Below are 20,770 nucleotides of genomic sequence, written 5' to 3' on the forward strand. Positions count from 1 at the left end.
CAACCTGTATGGATGCCTCTAGACATATCATAAGAAACATGGCAAAAAATGTGAAGATACTTTCCAAAGGTCATTAGCTGACTTCATATATTAAAATGTGATTTTTAAAATATTCTATCTCCAGGGGGAGAAAAAGCATTTAAAAGGCAATCATATGCTGCCTCTTTACAACTGCTAAAGAATAGCTTTGTGCAACAAGCAAGGAATTAATTCCACTCTCCATTACTGGCATTGGTGCTATCATGCTAAGAAACAGAAGTTAAAATGCTACTTGTCTGCAGCTGCACTGTCTGGATTGATTAAATGGTGCTTGATATGCAGACTAATGTTAAGGAAACTGATGCATTATAAAAAGCTGTACAATTTAACATCGGTGATATTATATTGGGCCTTTAAATCAAAGTTTAGAACATGAATTTAATACCACTTCATATCTTTTTTTATACCAGCTCAATTGCAAGAACAAGCTTTTTTACTTGCTTAAATATTAATGATGTCATTTAACTGGGAAACACAATGATGAATAAGCAAGAGCTGTTTAGAGCAAATTACAAATAACTTTTAAGATGGTTAGTCCCTTGCAGCCATTTTCCATGTTATGAACCAAAAAGGATTGAAAATCATCATGCTACATTATTGAATAGTAGCTGTGCAATGAAAAAGTGTCTGCTGCGGTGCCAAAAGAACTCTGTACTGAAGTCATACTGGGAGCAAGAGGCCCCTTGGATTAATGCAAAAGAATCAAACTCATTGTGTGCTGTATCTTGGATTACTTACCACATAAATCATAGTATCAAAATTATACGTGTTCATTCTGTCTATAGCAGCAGCAAGATCTCTGGAAGAGATAATGAAAAACTATTTGGACTCTCATTCAAACTAAATAAACTTCATTATTTAGAATGGACTGCCAACTGGGAAAATTCTCTGCTGTTGTGGGAGGAAAGGAGGACTGCCAGGCTAAACGGAGCAATATGTATTTCATGCAAAAATATGAGCATCTGTATTTTGTTCACTGCATGCATTTGGGACTCTGTCAGTCTTGCTCTTCTTAAAAGCTTTGATTAGTCAGAACAGTGACTAGAGAAACTACATCTTGCAGAGCACAAGTCTAATCTCTTTGTCTCTACTGAGATAGGAAAATGGCCAACAAATTGAGGAATACTTGTGAGCACTTTACAAGAGCTGGACATAAATCATAGATTTCACTCCTGAAAGAGTACTAATCACAGCCCTCAGGAATGGATAGCCCCTGCTCAGTACAACCTTCCTCAGAGTTCTGCACATGCTCAGCAAGACTCACCTCAAACAAAAGACAAGCTTGATTAGTTTGTACTATAGGCTGCAAAATGTATCCTCATTTCTGTTTTAAAAGACTTGTAAAGAATTCAAACGCAATAACACCAAAAAAATGAGTGGTAATACAGAAGCAGCAGGCCAGCAGGACTGCAGAGCTAACAAAGATGTGGAAGAACAAATTATTCTACTCTATACCATATGTCAATGAGTGCGCTAGTAGACATCTCCCTTCTCTAAAATATTTGTTGGAAATTATTTATTAAGCAGAAAATACATTTTGGTTTTGGGCTGTTTCCATGGAACTGTAAAAATACTGTTCTAATGAGAAGCAAGGGGCGCTGACAGATGTAAAAAAACAAACAAACGAACAAAAATGGCACTTTACCAGAAGAGAAAGCACATTAGTTTGACCCAGCTCCTCAGCATCTGTATAGATGGGGAGCTTCAGTGGGGCTTTTTGGCACTTTTATCCAAAGCTGATTCAATCAGTTATTACATAAAAGTGCCAAAAAGCCCCACTGAAGTGCCCAACCTATACAGATGTTGTGCTGTGATTGGCACAGGTGTGTGCCAAGCTTAAAGTAAAGCACCGTTGAGGGTGGGGTTTGATATCTATAAGCAGCCAAGACAATTTGCTAATGGACCCTTTGAGAGGGTAAGTTTAGAAAAATAAGGCTTTTCATTTAATGCCCTTTCAAACCATGACAACATTGTCACTGTAAGCTTCAGCTATTAAGATTATTCAGCGCTCAATACTTTGTAGCACCCCAGGAGTAAAAGCTTCTAAGTCCCCAAGAAAAATTACAATGGCAGCTCCAAAATAATTTACTAGTGAACTGAACCTGAACTTTAGCTCACACACAAACTTACCTTGTTATATAAAGGGATGTCCCATCACTGCGTGCCACAGCAGAACATGATGAAAGGTCTCCCTTTTCAGAAAGATCTACTATTCCTGTTCCTTCCCTGAAAATTAAGAAAGAAAATATTGAAATTAATGGCAAAATGACTTTGAAATAGAAAAAGATTTAGACTACATACAAAAAAGGTCTCTTTTTATGCTGCTTCCTGTTACTTGGGTCAATTTTATTCATTTTATGAACCAAGGATCTTTCCTCTCCTCCTTCATATCTTTTAGAATTACTTCTTTCACTTTGTCTTCTGTTAGTGGGACCAGAGAACTGCCCACTCTCACTCACAAATATAGTTTTCACCCATGTTCAGCTGCCAACAACTCAGGAGAGGGATCACATCTAAACTTAGGTTGTAAAATGCTGGATATTAAACACTCCACTATATATGTGAAATAAGATATATGCCAACAGATAAAGAAATCATAATTGTTACTCTGTTAACAAATTATATTGTTCATACCCCGTTTTCTGAAGGAGTCCTTTTTTATCCAACATCTTCAGCACTTCCTGGGACTTCTCATGATAAAATGATTCTCCGGAATATTCATCAAAACGCACCCCTAGACGCTAAAAAGTTCCAGGAAAAAAATAGCAAGAAGCCTTTTTACTTTCTTTGTATCTTTGCTACATGTCAGATGATGGGACTGTGTCACAGGTCAGCTACACAGACAGTATAAAGATGCATTTATTCATGAGCCCCATATATGTCAAACAGATGGGGTGTTTGGGTTTTGACAACCTCCAATTCTCCAATAGAGAATTCAGCCTTCATCAGGCTCAGGCGTGTGAGCCCAAAAGCTTGCAGAAGAAATTGTTTTTTTTTTGGCGATTTCTTAGCTGGTCTAATCAAATATATCATCTCTGCACCAAGAGTTCTAGTTTTGCATTTCATAGGTTTTTTAGGTCAGAAGGGACCTCAGTAGATCATCAAGTCCGACCCCCTGCCGTGGGCAGGAAAGAGTGCCCAGTCACATTCAATCTCAGTGCGATTGAATGTGACATTTCAACAGGACAAATATTATGACTTCTTTCATTTCACTTTTTGACCCTTGCCCTTGAGGTAGAAGTAAGTGCAGATATCCCTACTAGGGATTCTGATATTTAAAAATGCCATCAATACCAAAGGTCAGATTTCTGAGCAACTAAGAAAAAACAAAGTGTATGAAGTGACTGAGTGTTTGACAGGTTCTTTCTGAGGTTTGGGATATCTAGGTGATTATTGAGTCATAAATATTATAATACATAAGTATTTGTAATGTCATTTTACAACATTCTGGTGATTTTTATCTGGAATACCATGTACAATTCTGGTCACCAGTGTTTAAGAAAGATTTCAATCTACCTGGCATAGATACAGAAAAGATCTATTAAGATGATCAGAGGAATAGAGAACCTATCTTACGATGAGAGAAGACTAAGGATACCAATAGACATAACACTAACTGAAGAATGGCACTGACTGGGAACCAGTTCACAGCTGTCCCTGGACAGAAGTATCCATGTGCACTGGTAAGAGTTCTAAGTAGACGCATCACCTTTTTGGGATTGTACTGCTGCTCAACACTACCAGGGGATGCATCGTGCCTTCCAGGGAGAAGCAAAGGGATTGCCACTGTGTTGCCTCCTGCTTCTGGTTCCTGGGGGGCGGGCTGCTTGCTCTGAGGGCTCTCCCAAGATCTCTGTGGCTTTTCAACCCCTGTCTGGAAAGCCATGCTGTTACTTTCACCTTCCTGCTAGAGACCTTGTCCTCCAGGGTGGGAAACTCATAATACTAATATGACTGCAACCCAAATCTTTTGTTCTATGCTAATCACACTCTGGGTTTAAGTTGGAAGCAGCTGCTGTACAACTGCATTTCATTCACAAAACAAAGGCACCTGGGACAGGCTTTCATAAAATAAATGCAAGCTTCTCTCACGCAGGGAAGGAACTAGTTTCACTTGCTAACTTAAATGCAAGATAAGATTTTACCTTAATTGAACACTATTTACAGATAACTTTTATCCTGTCTACTGCAACTTCCAGTTATTTTTCATGCTTAGGTAACTGTAAGTATTTGCAGTTTTATTATTGTAATAAAGGTAAAAAAAAAAAAGTAATGTACAAATAAAATGGAGAAATAACAAATACTACCTGTGAATCAGGGATGCATCTACTGTACTTATCTAAATCCAAGATGACTTCAGATTTAAGAAGACGCCCTCACAGTTAGATTATATACATGGGAAATAATAAATTTTGTATAATTTTCCATATATGGAATCTAATTATTGGAGGGTTGTCTTAAATATATCAACCGCACTGCTGTTGCAGGAAAAACAGAAGCAGGTGAAGGGCCAGATTCCTGGTCCTTGCTCCCCAAGTGCCTTCCACCCCAGTGCCTGCCCCTGCTTTCTGTCTCCTGCCACCCATCCCCCTGTACTCTCACTCCTGTGCCTTCCTCCTTGCCAGCTGCCCCCTGCCTCTCCACTGCCCATTCCCCCTACCTACCCTGGTACCTGCTCTCCCCTACTCCATGCCTTACCTCTGCCACCTGTGCCCCCCCCCACCTGCTCTCCCTGCTCTTTCCTTTCTCAAGTAACTCTGTTCTGCAGCAGGCAGTGGTGGTGGGGCCCCAGTGAGGCAGAAGCAGCTGTGGAAGCTGCAACTGGGTTGGGGCAAGAGGAATCAAAGCCAGAGCAGGAGGTAAGCAGTGATGAGGGTGGGAGGGGAGAGGAGCAGGCTGTGCTGTCTCCCTGATCCACATACCATGGGTCTCCCCTGTACTCTCTTCCCTGCTGCAAGCCCACCCTTGCTGTATAAGCCATCCTGGCCCAGGGTCAAAGCCAGAGCTGAGCCACTGCCTGCCCCAGGCTGGTACTCCAATCTAAGATAAGGCTTCCCCTGCCAAGATTGAGGCAAAAACCTCTTCTTGGATTCAGGTAAATATGGTATTTGCATGGATTTCACTAACACAGATCTGCCTAAAATCATAACTAATAGAAGCCACTCTGCTCTATGAGTGCCTAACAAATAATGACACAGGCCTATTTGGTAAGGTCTCCCTTTTTTTTGCTCTTGCGAAGTATTGTAAGAAGGTGAAATGGTTCCTTCTACTCTCAGGGTAACTAAATTTTGGCAGAGTTTGCATTTAGTTTGTGAAGTATGGTGAGAAAACTTGTGCTATCCAATGTCAGTTATTACTGTCAAAGCAGGAGAGGAGAAGATGCCATTTCAGGATTACCCGGAGAAGACACATACCTTGTAAATACGGACATACTCTTCAATACTGAAGTTTCTAAAATGCTGCCACAGTGACAGCTCTTGTGTCTCACATGCCTCCAGTTTTTTAAAGAAATCTTGTGCCATCTTCTTTCCATTTTCATCTTCTGCTGCTTTGTTAGCCTGTACATAGACCTAAAATGCAAGTGCATGAAAAGTGTCTAATAAATAAGATGTTAGTGGAAAACAGAGTAACATCTTCAAGAGCCACCCAGCAGGGTATGAAGGTAACATTAGAAACACAGCTCTTTTTTTTAAAGAACAGAATTCTGGGCTGACTGGACAGTTCAGACACAGATGGGAAAATTAGCTTTTCCCTAAACACAAATGGTAATCCCACAATTGCTACTGATAATGATTCTGCTACTTCACTCTTCTACCCTTGAATCATTCAAAGTAAAAAACGATACTGACTTCATTTGTATGTAAAGGAAATGACAGAAACTTAAGCTAGGGTTCATTTCAAATGATAGGATCATACCAGTGGCATACAAAGAAAATACTAGTGGATTGTCTAACTGATGGAGCCAGTGTCAATTTGCTAGAAATACTAGTAGGTGCTTAAAGCATTCACTTGTGCCAGAGTACATAAACATTGGCCCCTCTGGTGGATTAGCACATTCCTTTGGTTCCTAAAATCCAGGGGATTAAATTAAGTATGATTCTTCTCCCTCCTCCTAACCCAAATTTAGCATTTAGAAAACATGAAGAAAAGTTCTAAAAGCCAAAATGTTATAAAAGTTCTGTCTAAAACTAACCAGGTTCAGCATGTTTTGCATTTTGACCCTGACAATTCAATACTGATGCAACGCTACTCATCTTGACAGGCTTATAAATTAACTTTGGTCACTACACGAGTTAGAAACTACTGCTCTAATTTATCACAAAAAACACATCCCAAATTCAAAATAACACCCCCACCACGCACACAATTCTAACTGTACAACACAATAAGTTTAGCCAAAATATCCTGCTGGTTGATTTAGCCTGTGAAAAAGCTCTCAAATTAAACATTCTTGAACTTTTCCCCTACCCTACATTTCTTATGAATTTCTGGGTTATTAGTTAACCAGATGGTATCAGTGATGACCCTAAAGCTTGAGAGCAGATTAAGGTTGTAGCAACCCAGTCACAGATAAAGAAAAAGTTAATACTTCCTTTGAAAGAGCCTAACTGAACACAGTTTCTTCCTTCTTGCAAATGATTTTGTCGAGCCAGAATATTTGCAGTTAAAATCTTGTGTCAATATTTGATACAGATCAGATGCATAATGAAACAGTTATAGTAGGCAGAAATAGGGAATATTTGAAATCTATCTATTGGTCTCACTGCCTAAGTACAGACATTCAGGGACATTAAGGGGAAGTTAAATTGGATCAAAATGGCTGCCCAATATCAGATAAATTCGGATGTGGGGGCTAGCAGGCGGGGAAGGGGTTGGGGGTCCAGCAGGCTGGAGGGGATTGGGGGATCTGCCGGGGGTTGGGGGGCAGGCATGATCCATAAGGGAGGGCTGGTGCGAACTGGGGATGGGGTGCAGGGGCATAATCCACAGGTGGGGTGGGTGGGGCAGGCGCAACCTGCGATGGGTGGGGGAGCAGGTGCCACCCACGGTTGGAGTGGAAGGGGCCAGCACAACCCACCAGTGTGTTGGGGGGGCAGGCATGACTTGTGGATTGGTTAGGGCCCCCCCAGCAAACCTACACCCCCATACCTCCTGCCACTCCCCCCACTGGGACGTGCATGGTTGGCTCTGGCAGTGACAAATGCTAAAAGAAGCAGCTGCACCCAGAGCAGCTTATGGGACAGGGGTTGAGAGGGCTGGTGGGGGCAGAGGGGGGAGCAAGGGTTGGTGAGGATGGGAACAAAAATTAGCCCGGTGCTGGGTGTCACAACCCAGTGGTTTTGGTGCCTTGGCACGATGGAATTTTCCCGCCACATGAGCGCCTCTTGCACAGCAAATGGTTTTTGTTGCAACAGAAAAACCCTGGTGCACGAGAGTTCCCACCATTTGAATGCAAATTTGTGTCCCGCTATTGGACAGTTCTAAATTATTCCTATGTGGTGGCTAGTAATTGGCTTGCTAGCCATTTAAAATTTCGTGCGACTTCCGTCCAAGTCGGAGAACTTTGAGCACGCTGCAGAGTGCCTCTAAAGAGATCTGACTTGCAGCTGAGCTGATCGATAGACTGATCACCTATCGATTATTCTCCCCGTCACCAAGCGCAATCCTCGACGCACCCTTTCCCCGCCGGCTTGATTTGTGGACGGATTAGCTGGCCTGAGCCTTGCCAGCTGGAGCAACTCACATAGTTGTTCAAACGACCGGACCGTCTGCGTTGTGGCTACAAACGGCGTAAGTAAAGTTTTTGCAACCACTAAGCTTTGTCTGTCTCTCCATTCACCAGCCCGCCCAGTGATCAAGTAATTTCTAAAATCACCTCGAGTCGGCTCCGGCTGTCCAAGACATTGGGGGGTGGCCGTGAAAAGCGCAGCCCTGGGGTGGCACAGGAAAAGCGTACAGAAGTTCCAAGCACTGGTTTGACCTAAATTCAGTAAGTTTGATACTACACAGATCCAGGTTTCTCTTAAACTATGCTCTGCAATTTTTAGAGCAGTTTGCATGCATAAAACTTCTGTACAGTTACTTTGAAAACTACTTCATTAGAAACTACCACATGTACCCTGAATGTTTCCCTCTGTGAATTGTGAAGGTGAACTGGGGCTATCTAACCATAAACCTAGGTTTTTAATTTATTAACCAATTCAGCAAAAGGAATAATCTACTCAAGCAGTTACTTTGTCAAAGAAGATCAGGTTTGTTTGACATGATCTGTTTTCTATAAATGCATACTGGCTGCTTGTGATCAACCTCCCGCAGATACTCCTGCAGATACTTGTAAACATGCTCCAGTAACTTCCTAGGTATTAAGGTGAGGCTAACCAGTCCACAGTTCCTCAGGTCCTCCTTTTTGCCTTTTTTAAAGAGAGGCAGTACATTGGCCTTTTCCCAGTCCTCCAGACTTCATGAATTTCATTGCCAAGGGCTCAGAGATCTCCCCTGCCAGTTCCTTCAGTCCCCTGGGACAAAGTTAATCCAGCTCTGCTGATCTGAATTTATTCAGCTCCAGCAAAAGCTCACTGACACTCTCTCTTGTTATCTCCTCCCTCAGCTTGCCCCCTTCCTTATCCAGATAATCCTTATTAGGTGTATGGCTGCAGCTTAGTCATTTTGTGAAGACTGAGACAAAGAAGTTGTTGAGTACATCTGCCTCCTTTGCATCTTTTGTTAGGAGCTCCCCTTGGCTTGTTAACAGAGGACCCACAGCTTCCCCTGTCCTCCTTTTCTGACCAACATACTTATAGAACCTCTTTTTGCTGTCCTTAAGCTCCTTTGCTAGGTGCAGCTCAATTCTTTATTTTCGCCTTCATGAAGATTTTGTCCCTGCAGGTTCTTCCTATTGCCTAGTATGAGCCCTTGGTGACCTTACCATTCTTCCATTGCCTGTATGCATTCCTGTTACATTCAAGGCATTTGAGCAGCAATTTGTGCAGCCACATTGGTTTCTTGCCATCCTTCTTGTGCTTCCATTATGCCAGGACAGTTTCTTGTTGGGCTTCCAATACTGTGCCCTCTAGAAGCTCCCAGCCCCCTGGGCACCTTTATACTTCACTCTATCCTCCCATGACACCATGAGTATTAGCTCCTTGAGTCAGATGAAATCTGTCTTTTTGAAATCTAGCGTCCTAATTTTGCTGACCTCACGCTTTCCCTGTCTCAGGATCCAACTGTGATTGCTTCCTCCCAAGCTACCCATCATCTTCACATCCTCCACCAGTTCAAGATCCAAGACAGACAATCCCCTACTTGTGTCCTCCACTTTCTGGAACAGAAAGTTGTCCTCCATACAAGTTAGGAACCGACTTGACATTTTATGTTTGGCCTCATTCTTCCAGCAGATGTCTGGAAAACTGAAGTGTCCCATCAGTACCATCCCATAGTTTCTGCATAGATTTGTCACCTGCTTGAAGAATGCTACATCCATACCTCCTCTTCCTCATTTGGTGGCCTATAATAAATTCCCACTATATCGGTGGTGTATCTTTTATCTTTGTTCTTCATCCAAATGCATTCTGCTTTGCTGTCTTCTTCCTCCTGAATCAGGGAACAAAAGTATGTGTTTTTGACATGCGACGCAATATCATCACTTTTTCTTCCAACCCTGTCCTTCCAAAACAGAGCATAGCCTTCGATGTTGACATTCCAGTCATACCACATGTACCACCAGGTCTCTGTGATGCCAATCAGATCACAGTTCTTTTCACAGGCTGCAGCTTCCAGGTCATTTTGTTTATTCTCCATTCTTCTTCCATTTGTGTACATGCATCAGACATCTTTTGCATTTTGACTTACTTGCTTTCCTTTTGCTCCACTTGTTGCAGTCCTATATCTATCTGGCCCAGAGTTAACTTGTTTCTTCAAGTCCTTTCCTCTCTGGACTGTGTGCTCTGTTGCTGGAGGATTTTGATCACCACCCCCATGAAACAAAACTAAGCCCTCCTTACTAGGTAAGCCAGATGACACCCAAAGAGGACCTGAAGTCCTGTGCTTGTTGATAGCAGCCCTCCTCCTGAGAACATCTACCCCTTGTCAAAGAAGTTGAAGCCTTTACATTGCCACCACCGTCTCAGCTATGCGTTAGCTTCCACCATGGTCTCTGCTTGGACCCTTGCCTTCCATGGCAAGAATTGATGAGAACACCATTTGTGCTCCAAGCATCTTGATTCTCCTGCCAAGAGACTCCCAGTCACTTCTGATCTGCTCAATGTCATTCTAGGCAGTATCTCTGGTGCCTACATGGACAAGCAGGAAGGCTTAATGGCTTGAAGGATGGATGAGCTTTGGCAGTCTCTCTGTGATGTCCTGAATTCAGGCTCCAGACAGGCAGGATACTTCCTGGGCCCCCAAATCTGGATGACAAATTGGTGCCAATGCTCCCTGCAGAGGGTAGTCACCAACCACCACCACTCCTCTCTTTCTTCTTGGTGCAGTGGCCCTAGGGCACCTATTCTTGGGCCTGGCACTTCCTGTTCCCTAGCCTGCCGACTCCTCTGCCTCATGCCTACAGATTGTTCTCTCTTCTGTCTTTTCTTCAGCAGTTCCACCACAGAGTGCTTGAAAGTGGTTGCTGACTTCAAATCTGGTGCTCTTTAATTCTGGGTATCCTCCTTCTTCAAGTAGTCACATGCTGCCACTTCTCCTCATTGCCCTTTGGTGTTCCCAGTACCAGCTTCTCATAACTCTTACCCAAGTAATCTTCTGTGATTCCTGATGTAATACAGCATGGATACCTGTGCTTCCAGTCTTCTTGAATCTTCTCCTCCAGGCCAGACCCAGCTTTACACTTGGTACAGATGAAGTGCTCCTGACCATCTAGGAGGAACACAAACAATACATCCCACACAGGTCACAACAGTTGATCCAGACTCCATTTGTCCCTCCTTTGCTCCAGCATACACCTATGCTGTAAGGAGAAAAAAGACGAGGGGCAGGGGAGGGGCAAAAAGACACACCACAAGAACCTGCACACCAACACCCACACCAGGGTCCTTGCACATGCTCACAAGCACAACCTCCTGCACCCTGGGCTCCCTCTTTGGGAGAACTTCCTAGGCCAGTGATTTTCATTATTTGCAGACCCCTAAAAAATTTTGAGTGGAGGTACAGACTCCTTTGAATTGTCAGTTTGGGTAGTCACATACTTTTGATGGATTGTAGTCATCTTTTGAGGACCCCTTAGAAAAAGACTGCAGCCCCCCAGGGTGGCGAAAACCACAGCCCTAGCAAACTCTTTTCTGTTTGCTTTTCACTAAGTTTGCAGCAGGATGGGGGGGGATGGGGGGGTGAGAGGGGCATGGTGGTGCCTTTTCATAGGGCTGCCCTGGCTCCAACCTTCAGTTACCTAAATTAGCCTCACCTGGAGCAAGCATTGTCACTCAGTCACTCCAGAGGTGGGAAGAAGAGACAGAGATGGAGAGAAGCAAACACACAACACAGGGGAGAAGAAAACGTACCACACCAGACATTAGGCAAACACTTTAGCACAGGGGTGGGCAATAATTTGGGCAATAATTTGGGCCCTCAGGCCACACAGAGAGTTTTGGGGAGCTGTTATGAGCTGGGTCAGCATCCCCCCTGCCCATGCAATAGCTTACCAAACCTCCCTATGTGGGACGGGACCATGGGCAGGAGGGGAGCTGGCATGGGTGTGGGTAGGCTGGCATGGGCGCTGATGGCGGCAGTGGCGGGGAGAAGCCACAGAGCAGCTCCAGCATGGGCTCTAGGCCCTGCTTTTTCCCTGCCGCCACCACTCATTGTGGCTGAGGCAAGTGGGTCCAAAGTGGGTGCTGCAGGGACTCTGACCCCCCTCGCAGGGCAGGTTGAGGATTGGTCCCTGCCTGCATGGGCCCCAAAAAGGGGCTGGAGCTGGAGCCCATGAAGACCCGTTGAGACCCATGTGGGCAGGGCCTGAGCCCTGGGCTAAGTGCACAGCCCAGGCACTGGCTTGCCTAGCGCAGGGGTTTGGGGCCTCTGCAGCACCCTCCACCCCACTGCCACCGCCTCTAGTGCTGTCTCTGGGCTGCCCCAGCCCCCCATGCCTTGTAGGGCAGTGCAGAGCAGCCACAGGGCAGCTCTGGTGCAGGCTCTGGGTCCTCTTTTTCTGGTCACTGTCACCATGGCTGGGTAGGCGGGTCTGGAGAGGGCATTGCAGAGACCCTGACCCCCTGCATGGGGCAGGCTGGGGCTAGAGCCAGGGCTGTGCACTCAGTTGGGGATTTGGGCCCTGCCTGTGTGGGTTTTGGCTTGTCTCCATGGGGCCAGGGCCAGCAGCGGTGGCAGCCAGAAGGAGCCATTTCCAAGAAATGGAGTCCAGCCACACAGCTCCCCCCAGGCTCACTGTGTGTCTAGGGGCAGCGGGATGTGCCACGGGCTGGATAGTGCCCGGGCCAGGCAGGACTGAGAGATCTGCTGTAGGCCATATTTTGCTCAACCCTGCTCTAGTACTGATCAGCCACCATAAGTCACTACCACAGAGAAAAGCAGTCCTACACCTGAGCTGCTTATCTCAAGAGGAACTGCTCTCTGTGTAATGCCCTCTCTTCCCACTGGGCTGCCTTTTTATAAGGGTGCCTAGCCAAATCTGACCCCTCAATTACCTGAACTGACTCCACATAGAGCAAGCTCTGTCACTCAGTCACTCCCAAGGGGGGAAGAAAAGAGAGATAGAGAAGCGAAAGAGAGAAAAGCAAATGGGAAAAAAGGAAAAAAAAATCCAAAAAGCTTAACTGGCTATAGGCCAGTCAGTCTCACCTCCATCCTTGGCAAAGTCTTTGAAAAAATTATCAAGGCTCACATTTGTGAGAGCCCGGCAGGAAAAATTATGCTGAGGGCAAACCAGCATGGGTTTGTAGCAGGTAGATCATGCCTGACTAATCTAGTCTCTTTTTACGACCAGGTTACAAAACGCCTGGACGCAGGAGAGGGGGTTGACGTCATACTTAGACTTCAGGAAGGCCTTCGATATGGTATCCCACCCCATACTGGTGAACAAGTTAAGAGGCTGTGACTTGGATGACTACACGGTCCGGTGGGTGGCGAATTGGCTAGAGGGTTGCACCCAGAGAGTCGTAGTGGATGGGTCAGTATCGACCTGGAAGGGCATGGGCAGTGGGGTCCCGCAGGGCTCGGTCCTTGGACCGATACTCTCCGATGTCTTCATCAGCGACTTGGACGAGGGAGTGAAGTGTACTCTGTCCAAGTTTGCGGATGACACAAAAATGTGGGGAGAGGCAGACACGCCGGAGGGCGGGGAACAACTACAAACAGACCTGGACAGGTTGGACAAATGGGCAGAAAACAACAGAATGCAATTCAACAAGGAGAAATGCAAAGTGCTGCACCTACTGCCTAGGAAATGACCTGCTTTGTGGAACGGAAGCGGAAAGGGATCTTGGAGTCCTAGTGGACTCCAAGATGAATATGAGTCGTCAGTGTGACGAAGCCATCAGAAAAGCTAATGGCACTTTATCAGGCATCAGCAGATGCATGACGAATAGATCCAAAGAGGTGATACTTCCCCTCTATCGGGCGCTGGTCAGACCGCAGTTGGAATACTGCGTTCAATTTTGGGCGCCACACTCCAAGAGAGATGTGGATAACCTGGAGAGGGTCCAGAGAAGGGCCACTCATATGGTTAAGGGCTTGCAGGCCAAGCCCTATGAGGAGAGACTGGGGCACCTGGACCTCTTCAGCCTCCGCAAGAGAAGGTTGAGAAGCGACCTCGTGGCTGCCTATAAGTTCATCATGGGGGCACAGAAGGGAATTGGTGAAGTTTTATTCACCAAGGCACCCCCGGGGGTTACAAGAAATAATGGCCACAAGCTAGCAGAGAGCAGATTTAGACTACACATCAGGAAGAACTTCTTCACAGTTAGAGTGGCCAAGGTCTGGAACAGGCTCCCAAGGGAGGTGGTGCTCTCCCCTACCCTGGGGATCTTCAAGAGGAGGTTAGATAGGCATCTAGCTGGGGTCATCTAGACCCAGCACTCTTTCCTGCCTATGCCGGGGGTCGGACTCGATGATCTACTGAGGTCCCTTCCAACCCTAGAATCTATGAATCTATGAATTGTGTATAATCCTACAGAAAAGTACAATTTCTAGTTGTCCAAGTCCAGAATCTATCAATTATACTGAGAAAGCCCAAGAAAAAGGAAAAAATAAACCTGGATTGTTAAAGGACAGAGAAGGTGAATACCTTGGAAACTAGAAGCCATTATTTTCCTGTACAAGCAATGTGCATATAATACATAATGGGTAGAATGCAAAATACCTTAGCACACTTGTGACTGAGCCAGTAATTGGATTTATTTGAAGCTATCATCCTGTGATATAATGACCAGTTAACAGCCTACAGTACCAGTGTTACAAACACCCACCAAGCTCACCCTAACGCACAGAAAAGTGTTGTTCAAGCTTTGTATTACAGCTCACACTCTCTAGCAATTTTATCTTACCGTACAGGAATCATTGCTGAAAAGCCTCATAACATTTGCTATATTTACCTTTAAAAACAGGGACCTGGAACATTTTACAATTCAGAAATTTTCATCTGCACATCTCCAAAGCAAGAGCTGGAATCATTCTCTAAAGCACCATAAATCTACATTCTGCTATTTCTAGTAGCTGACAGAGACACGCTATCAGACTGTATTACAAGAGTTCACCAAGGGTCTTTGGTCTTTGCATATAAATGCGATCAATAGTAATGGCCTCTTTTATAAGTTCGGGGAGTAAAGATCAAAAGCTAGTTCATATATGAAACACGTTTGAGAAGAATGAATCAAAATCCTAAATATATTTCTTATCTAAACCAGCAAGAGATTTGGAAAAATGCTAAAGAATCTCACATATGTGAGCCCATTGTGAAATTAGCAGATCAAGTTAATTTTTTGGTGCAGGGAAAAACAATCTGCATCTCCCCATACTGGCTTGCCCATTCAGTCCAAGAAGTGCATTTTCACACAAGAAAAAGCTTCAGTCTTCTCCAGCAAGGGATGCATACTACCTATTAGAGGCTACCTATTAGAGTCTGAATCTAGTTCACTTTCAGAATCTTAATGAAAGCAAAATCCAACCAAAAGAGCATTCTGAACACATGCATTGTAATAAATCACCCTTTCAGCATGTTTATTAGGTTGGGCTGCATTCAGATTTCAAGATCTTTTAAAGATCCTTTCCCCCCACCTTCAGGTTGTAGCAGAAGGTGTAACTGACAGATCACAATAGAAAATGTATGACTATTATAATATTCTGTTTTGTATCTGTATACAAATGGAAACTACAGCATTCACACATTTTATTGAATATATATATATATATATATATATATATATATATATATATATATATATATATTAAACTGAGCACTGCAGTATAGACACACCCTGAAACATAATGTCTGAAAATTCTGTTGTTTAAATTACATTGTATTTTATATATCAATATCAATCTAGCCATCTACTTAGCTGAGATATATATAATGTAATATAACTTAAGGAACAGAAACTGAATTCACCGAATGCAATGTAAATTGAATGTAGATGTAGATATCCAAGACAATGTAATTTAAATAACAGAAATGTCCAAGCAGTCTATTTCAGGGTACATCTACACTACAGTACTAAATTACCCAAGCTGTTTTAAACCACCTAGCCAGATTAAGCTATCTAGGATCTCTCTACATGCTGCATAGCAATGCCTAACGACAAATATTTTTGTACAGTTGGATAACACTGGTGTACCTTCAAATGTAGTAAGCTGACTTACCTCAAAGAGGTGCTGTAAAGGAGTGGATTTTAGCTTTTCTTCACTGCCAAACTGTTGGAAACCAGCTCCCAGTAAGCCTAAAGTAAGTGATGAAATAAGATGTTAAGAAACCAGTCCAGTGTGTTTTATGTTGATTAAATACTCTGTATGAAACAATGCTAAGATACAGATTTAAAGTGTGAAAGTAAAACACAACAGCATGTTTAAAAGGCATAACTTTCTGCCACAAACTAAACCAACACTATTTCAGGGCTCAAAAAACTACTGGTCACCAGAAACTGGTGTGAAAGACTGTAGTAACCTTTCTGTCAAGGAGTCTCTTCCAATACCAAAAACCATCAAGACTCCACTGTTCACATCAGCCTTTGGTGAAAGGCATCTAATGAATGTGAAGCCCTCTTCTCTGCATTCCCACAGTAATGCCATAACTGCCCCAAACTACACCCTTTATCCGAATCAGAGGCACTGCAAGGGGCTTATTACCCACTGCTCTACTGAACTTTTTCTGTTTTGGGTCTCCTTCTCCAGCAGATCTCACCAAACTGTCAATGTCCTTAGGGTTCTGAAAAGCTGCAGGGTTAAACTGATTAGATTCTTGCCAGTTTTTATTAGAGGTGCACCAATACATCAGTCCCACATCAGATCAGCACCAATATAAGGAAAACTGACTGTATCGACAATTGGCTTTTTTTGGCTGATGTGGCCGATAATGCCACTGATAAATGTCCTGTGCATGCAGGCAGCTAAACACAGCATGCAGGTGGCCAGGAGAGCAGCCCAGCTGCACGGAGAGCAGCTGGGTTAGGCTGGTAGGTCTGTTGTAAGGGAAGGGATGGGGGTAGGGGGCAGGCAGATCGAGGCCCTTGTGGTAAGGGAGGGAGTGGGGCATGGGCATGTGCTGCTCAGCCAAGGCGGAGCCATGAATGGTGGATGCAGGAAAGAAGTGGTAACTCCTGCTGCTGTAAGCACCCTGGGAAGGCATGGGGGACATGTGCCCCTGGATCTGTGCGTGGGGTGGGGTCCGCTGCCGCGGCGGGCTGGGGCAGCGCCAGGCTCTTCCCTGTGGGGGGCTGGGCCGGGCCGCACTCGGGGTGGGCAGCGGCAGCGCTGGCAGGGAGCTATAGCAAATTTTGGGGTGGCTGCAGCCCCCCTCCTGTAACCCTGCTCCCAGCGCCACTGCCGCCTGCCCTGAGCACAGCCTGGCCCAGCTCCCCCACTGGGAAGACCCCAGTGCCACCCTGGCCCCAGCCTGCAGTGGCAGCCCACCCCACCCTGCACAGATGCGGGGGCACATGCCCCCCATTGCCCTTCCAGGGCACACGTAGTGGCAGGAGACCCCTCCTTCCCCCACGCCCCCCAGATGAGCCATTCGTGGCTCCGTCCCATGTTTTGTCTGGCTGTACAGCACCTGTCCCTGCCCCAGCCCCACTCCCACCCTCACAGCGGGGACCTCAATCTGTCCCCTTCCACACCCCTTCCCCCACAACAGACTTACCAGCTGTATGCCTCTCTCCAAGCTGTCATGCTGCATATCAGAATCAGACTGCTATTGGCCAGTATGACTCGTTAAAAACTGGTCATTGGTATCGGCCCAAAAATTCAGTGCACTAAGAGTTTTCATTATACTGCAACTCAGGAGAAAAACAAGCTGCAGCAGGCTCACTGAAGCTTCTGTGAAATCACAGACTCATAGAAAATTAGGGTTGGAAGGACCTCAGGAGGTCATCTAGTTCAACCCCCTGCTCAAAGCAGGACCATCCCCAACTAGATGATCCCAGCCAGGGCTTTGTCAAGCTGGGCCTTAAAAACCTCCAAGGATGGAGATTCCACCACCTTTCTCAAGGACGCCAGCCCATACTTGCTTCCAAGCAATATGCCACAGCTGCTTTGCACTGTTTGGATAACAGACAACTATTGCAAATTTCACTGAATCAGCCCAGTTTAGTCAGGTTTACTTCTGTTCTGTGGCATGAGAGCAGTACACAGCAGATCCAGCATACCACTGACCCGTGGCATTCTTTTTTTTTTAAATTAATTTTTCCATCCTACAGAATTTGACAGCACAAAGGTTCTGCCTAATGTCTGGAAAAGCAAGGACATGGGACCACTCAATGTGCCAGGTATTGGGAGATACGTAGTTTGGGGCAGCTACATCCAAGTGAGCATTCACCTTTGTGGAGCACCAGTCAGTACTTCCACTTCTACCACCTCAAGAGGGTTCTACTGGGGGAAGACATCTATAAACCGTAGCCAGGGCTCCATAGAAGCTGCCTGAGGAAGGCTATCCAGTGACAGGATAGCTCCATGGTTATGCTCCCTGCCTTGCCGGTGCTAACCGGATTAAGGGCATGAGAAGCTTTGACAGAGCAAGGTTTGGGAGATGTAATTCACTGGTAGAACCCTACTTCCAGGAGGACTTCCTGCTGCATGCTGATATTTGCAATTTCTTTTTATTTCAACCATATCTGGTTTGGCTTTAGAACTGCCCAAAGATCATCTGAAGGCTGAGGCAATTCAAGTATTTTTGTCCAGTCACCTGGCCTAATGTTCTGCAGCCACCCAGGTGGTCTAGGGTTGATTTTAAATCCTTGTCTTCTATCTGAGTTCCTTCCAGCCTTGCTAACAGAAGACTAGGACTGCTGTGAAGACAACATACAGCCCTCAGTAAGGATGGATCACTCCAGTTGCAAATTAAGCATCTTTAAAAGATGTCCTATCCAGCTCCTGTGGGAGGTAGAGGGAATGCGATGTGGGTCCTAGGAGGAGTTTAATAAGGGAAGCAACACAATATCCAAAGAGAAAATAAAGTAAGTGTAATCCTATTTAAATTCAGATTTTTATTAAAAGCAGTCTCTGAGCTGAAAGCCTGTCTGCCAAGTTTCAGCAGGATGCAATTTAACAGGCCAAGTTATAAAACTTTTGACCCCAGTAGTTATAATAGAACTGCCGACAGATCATTAACTATAGTGGTGCTTCTGAGAAGAACCATTACTACAACATTCTTGAACTATAATTTTGCAAACCACATTCACATCTTGTATAAAATTGTTAAATACCTAAATGGAACTGGCTGATATAAATAGAGCATTTGTTTTATAAGGGATAGTCATATGTTTGAGCTACTAGCTTTAACTGTCAGCTGTGCTTTGGATAGCAGATTCATATGTAGACAACATGCTTTCCCATAACCTTGCCTGAGAACAACAAGTATATGGCAGTATACAATGTCTCTATTACTGAAAGCTTTGAGCAGGATTCTGCGATGATACCATACTTCTCAAAGTATAGACCAGCGCAACAGGGAAAAACCTTCTCAACTGGGTTTCATTTTGCTATTTAAACATCACCACAATGTTCACTGTAAAAAAATGGACAGCAAAGTCATGTAAAAGAGACACAAATAAAACAAAACACACAACTATGGAGTCAATCTAATTTTAAGCCAACTCCTCAGGCAAGTTTCCCTCCTTAAACGCCTTAGGATAAAACCCTGAATTCACTGCAATCCGCAGCAAAATTCCTCATGACTTTAGTGGAATAGGCAGAGACAATCCTAGCAGGATGCAGGGCCCGGGGCAAATCAGCCTGTGCGGGGCCCAGACGCAAAGAAGACGGTGGTGGGGCTGAGAGGGTGGGGGGCTGGCGAGTGGCCAGATGCAAAGCTGGCAGTGGGGACCACACGGAGTTAACAGCACTAGGCAGCCCCTGCAGGAGAAGCTGCAGCTGGCTCACCTGGCTCTGCGGGGCCCCCAAAGCATGGGGCCCGGGGTGGTCGCCCCGATTCACCACCCCCAGGTTGGTCCTGGAAATAGGAACTGGCCCTAGGAAAAACTGGTTGAAATATTCTGAGAAAAGGAAAAAAGCAACAAAAGAATATTTTAAGTGGCACGAAAATTCAATTAAGGTGTCTTTCTAAACTGCCTTGAGAAAAGCAGCCCTGGTACAAGATCTTTTCCCCCATTCATGCTGTATTATAATCCTCACAATGTCTTACTCACATATCTGAGAAACAATTCCTTTCTCCAGACAAGACAAGAGCACAATTCTGTAGTCTGGATACAGCAGCCAATATGAGTGTACCAACTTCAAAGTTATTAGTACTAGTAAGTTTTTAAAAATTCCTAAAAATATTACAAATAGCTTTATTAAGATGTTGGAAGTTGGGGGCAAAACTAGATCAAATGAAAAGTGGAGAGCTTTTAAAATGACAGAATTAGAAACTGAAGTTATATATCACTGTGAAGCCTGGAATGAGTTCTGGCCCTCCTATGTTAGAAGATAAATATTTGTAGTCAGGGTGGTTTGTATGATAATATCAGAACTCCTAGAACAGTCGTTGGTCTGGGAATAAACAGTGACCCATCCTGATCAGCAAAATGTTCTGTCCTTTCTTATCTGATGTGTGTTGTCTTTGGTTTGTTTGTTTTTCATGGGAGCCAGATGAACATACACTCTAATATCCTATGGAAGGCCTCCACATAAGCCCCCTTCTTTCTCCATACACTTTTTGGATAGCAGCTGTTTGAACATTTCTCTGAGTTTTAACTTTTAGAAGTAGTTCTGGAAAACATGGGTTATTTATAAGCATCATGAACTTGCACAGAGCTGTACTTTAACAGATCAATGCCCAGATCAAAGGGTTTAGTATGTTAAAGGCCGACTATGGAATAGAAAAGCAAATTCTTCTATTTCACAGACAAATTATTTTACTTTATGGTTATATTGAAATTTATGGCATAAATAAATTAAATTACAAGTTCATTCTGCTGCAGTCCTCACACCTGCAAAACTCCTAACGACATGGAGATTTTTGCTTGAATAACGAATGCAGCATCAAATTACAGACACAACTGATTCTAAGTTCTATACCTTGCAATAGTGCATTAACCTGTCTGGTTAGTGATCTTTG

The 20,770-nt window shown here is 44.5% G+C and overlaps 1 protein-coding gene across 2 annotated transcripts in view; it reads right to left on the bottom strand.

The window, feature by feature from the left end:
* Positions 1-20,770, bottom strand: part of RARS2 (arginyl-tRNA synthetase 2, mitochondrial) — a 64,989-nt gene that overhangs the window by 15,983 nt on the left and 28,236 nt on the right. For both annotated transcript variants that reach the window (XM_006264073.4, XM_059731874.1), the window contains exons 8-12: positions 15,862-15,938; positions 5,454-5,609; positions 2,674-2,780; positions 2,170-2,265; positions 778-838 (exon numbers count right to left, since the gene is read on the bottom strand). In XM_006264073.4, the coding sequence (XP_006264135.1) occupies positions 778-838; positions 2,170-2,265; positions 2,674-2,780; positions 5,454-5,609; positions 15,862-15,938 (497 nt within the window). The remainder of the gene's footprint in view (positions 1-777; positions 839-2,169; positions 2,266-2,673; positions 2,781-5,453; positions 5,610-15,861; positions 15,939-20,770) is intronic.

This window comes from Alligator mississippiensis, chromosome 1 (genome assembly GCF_030867095.1).
Source record: "Alligator mississippiensis isolate rAllMis1 chromosome 1, rAllMis1, whole genome shotgun sequence".
NCBI lineage: Eukaryota > Metazoa > Chordata > Crocodylia > Alligatoridae > Alligator > Alligator mississippiensis.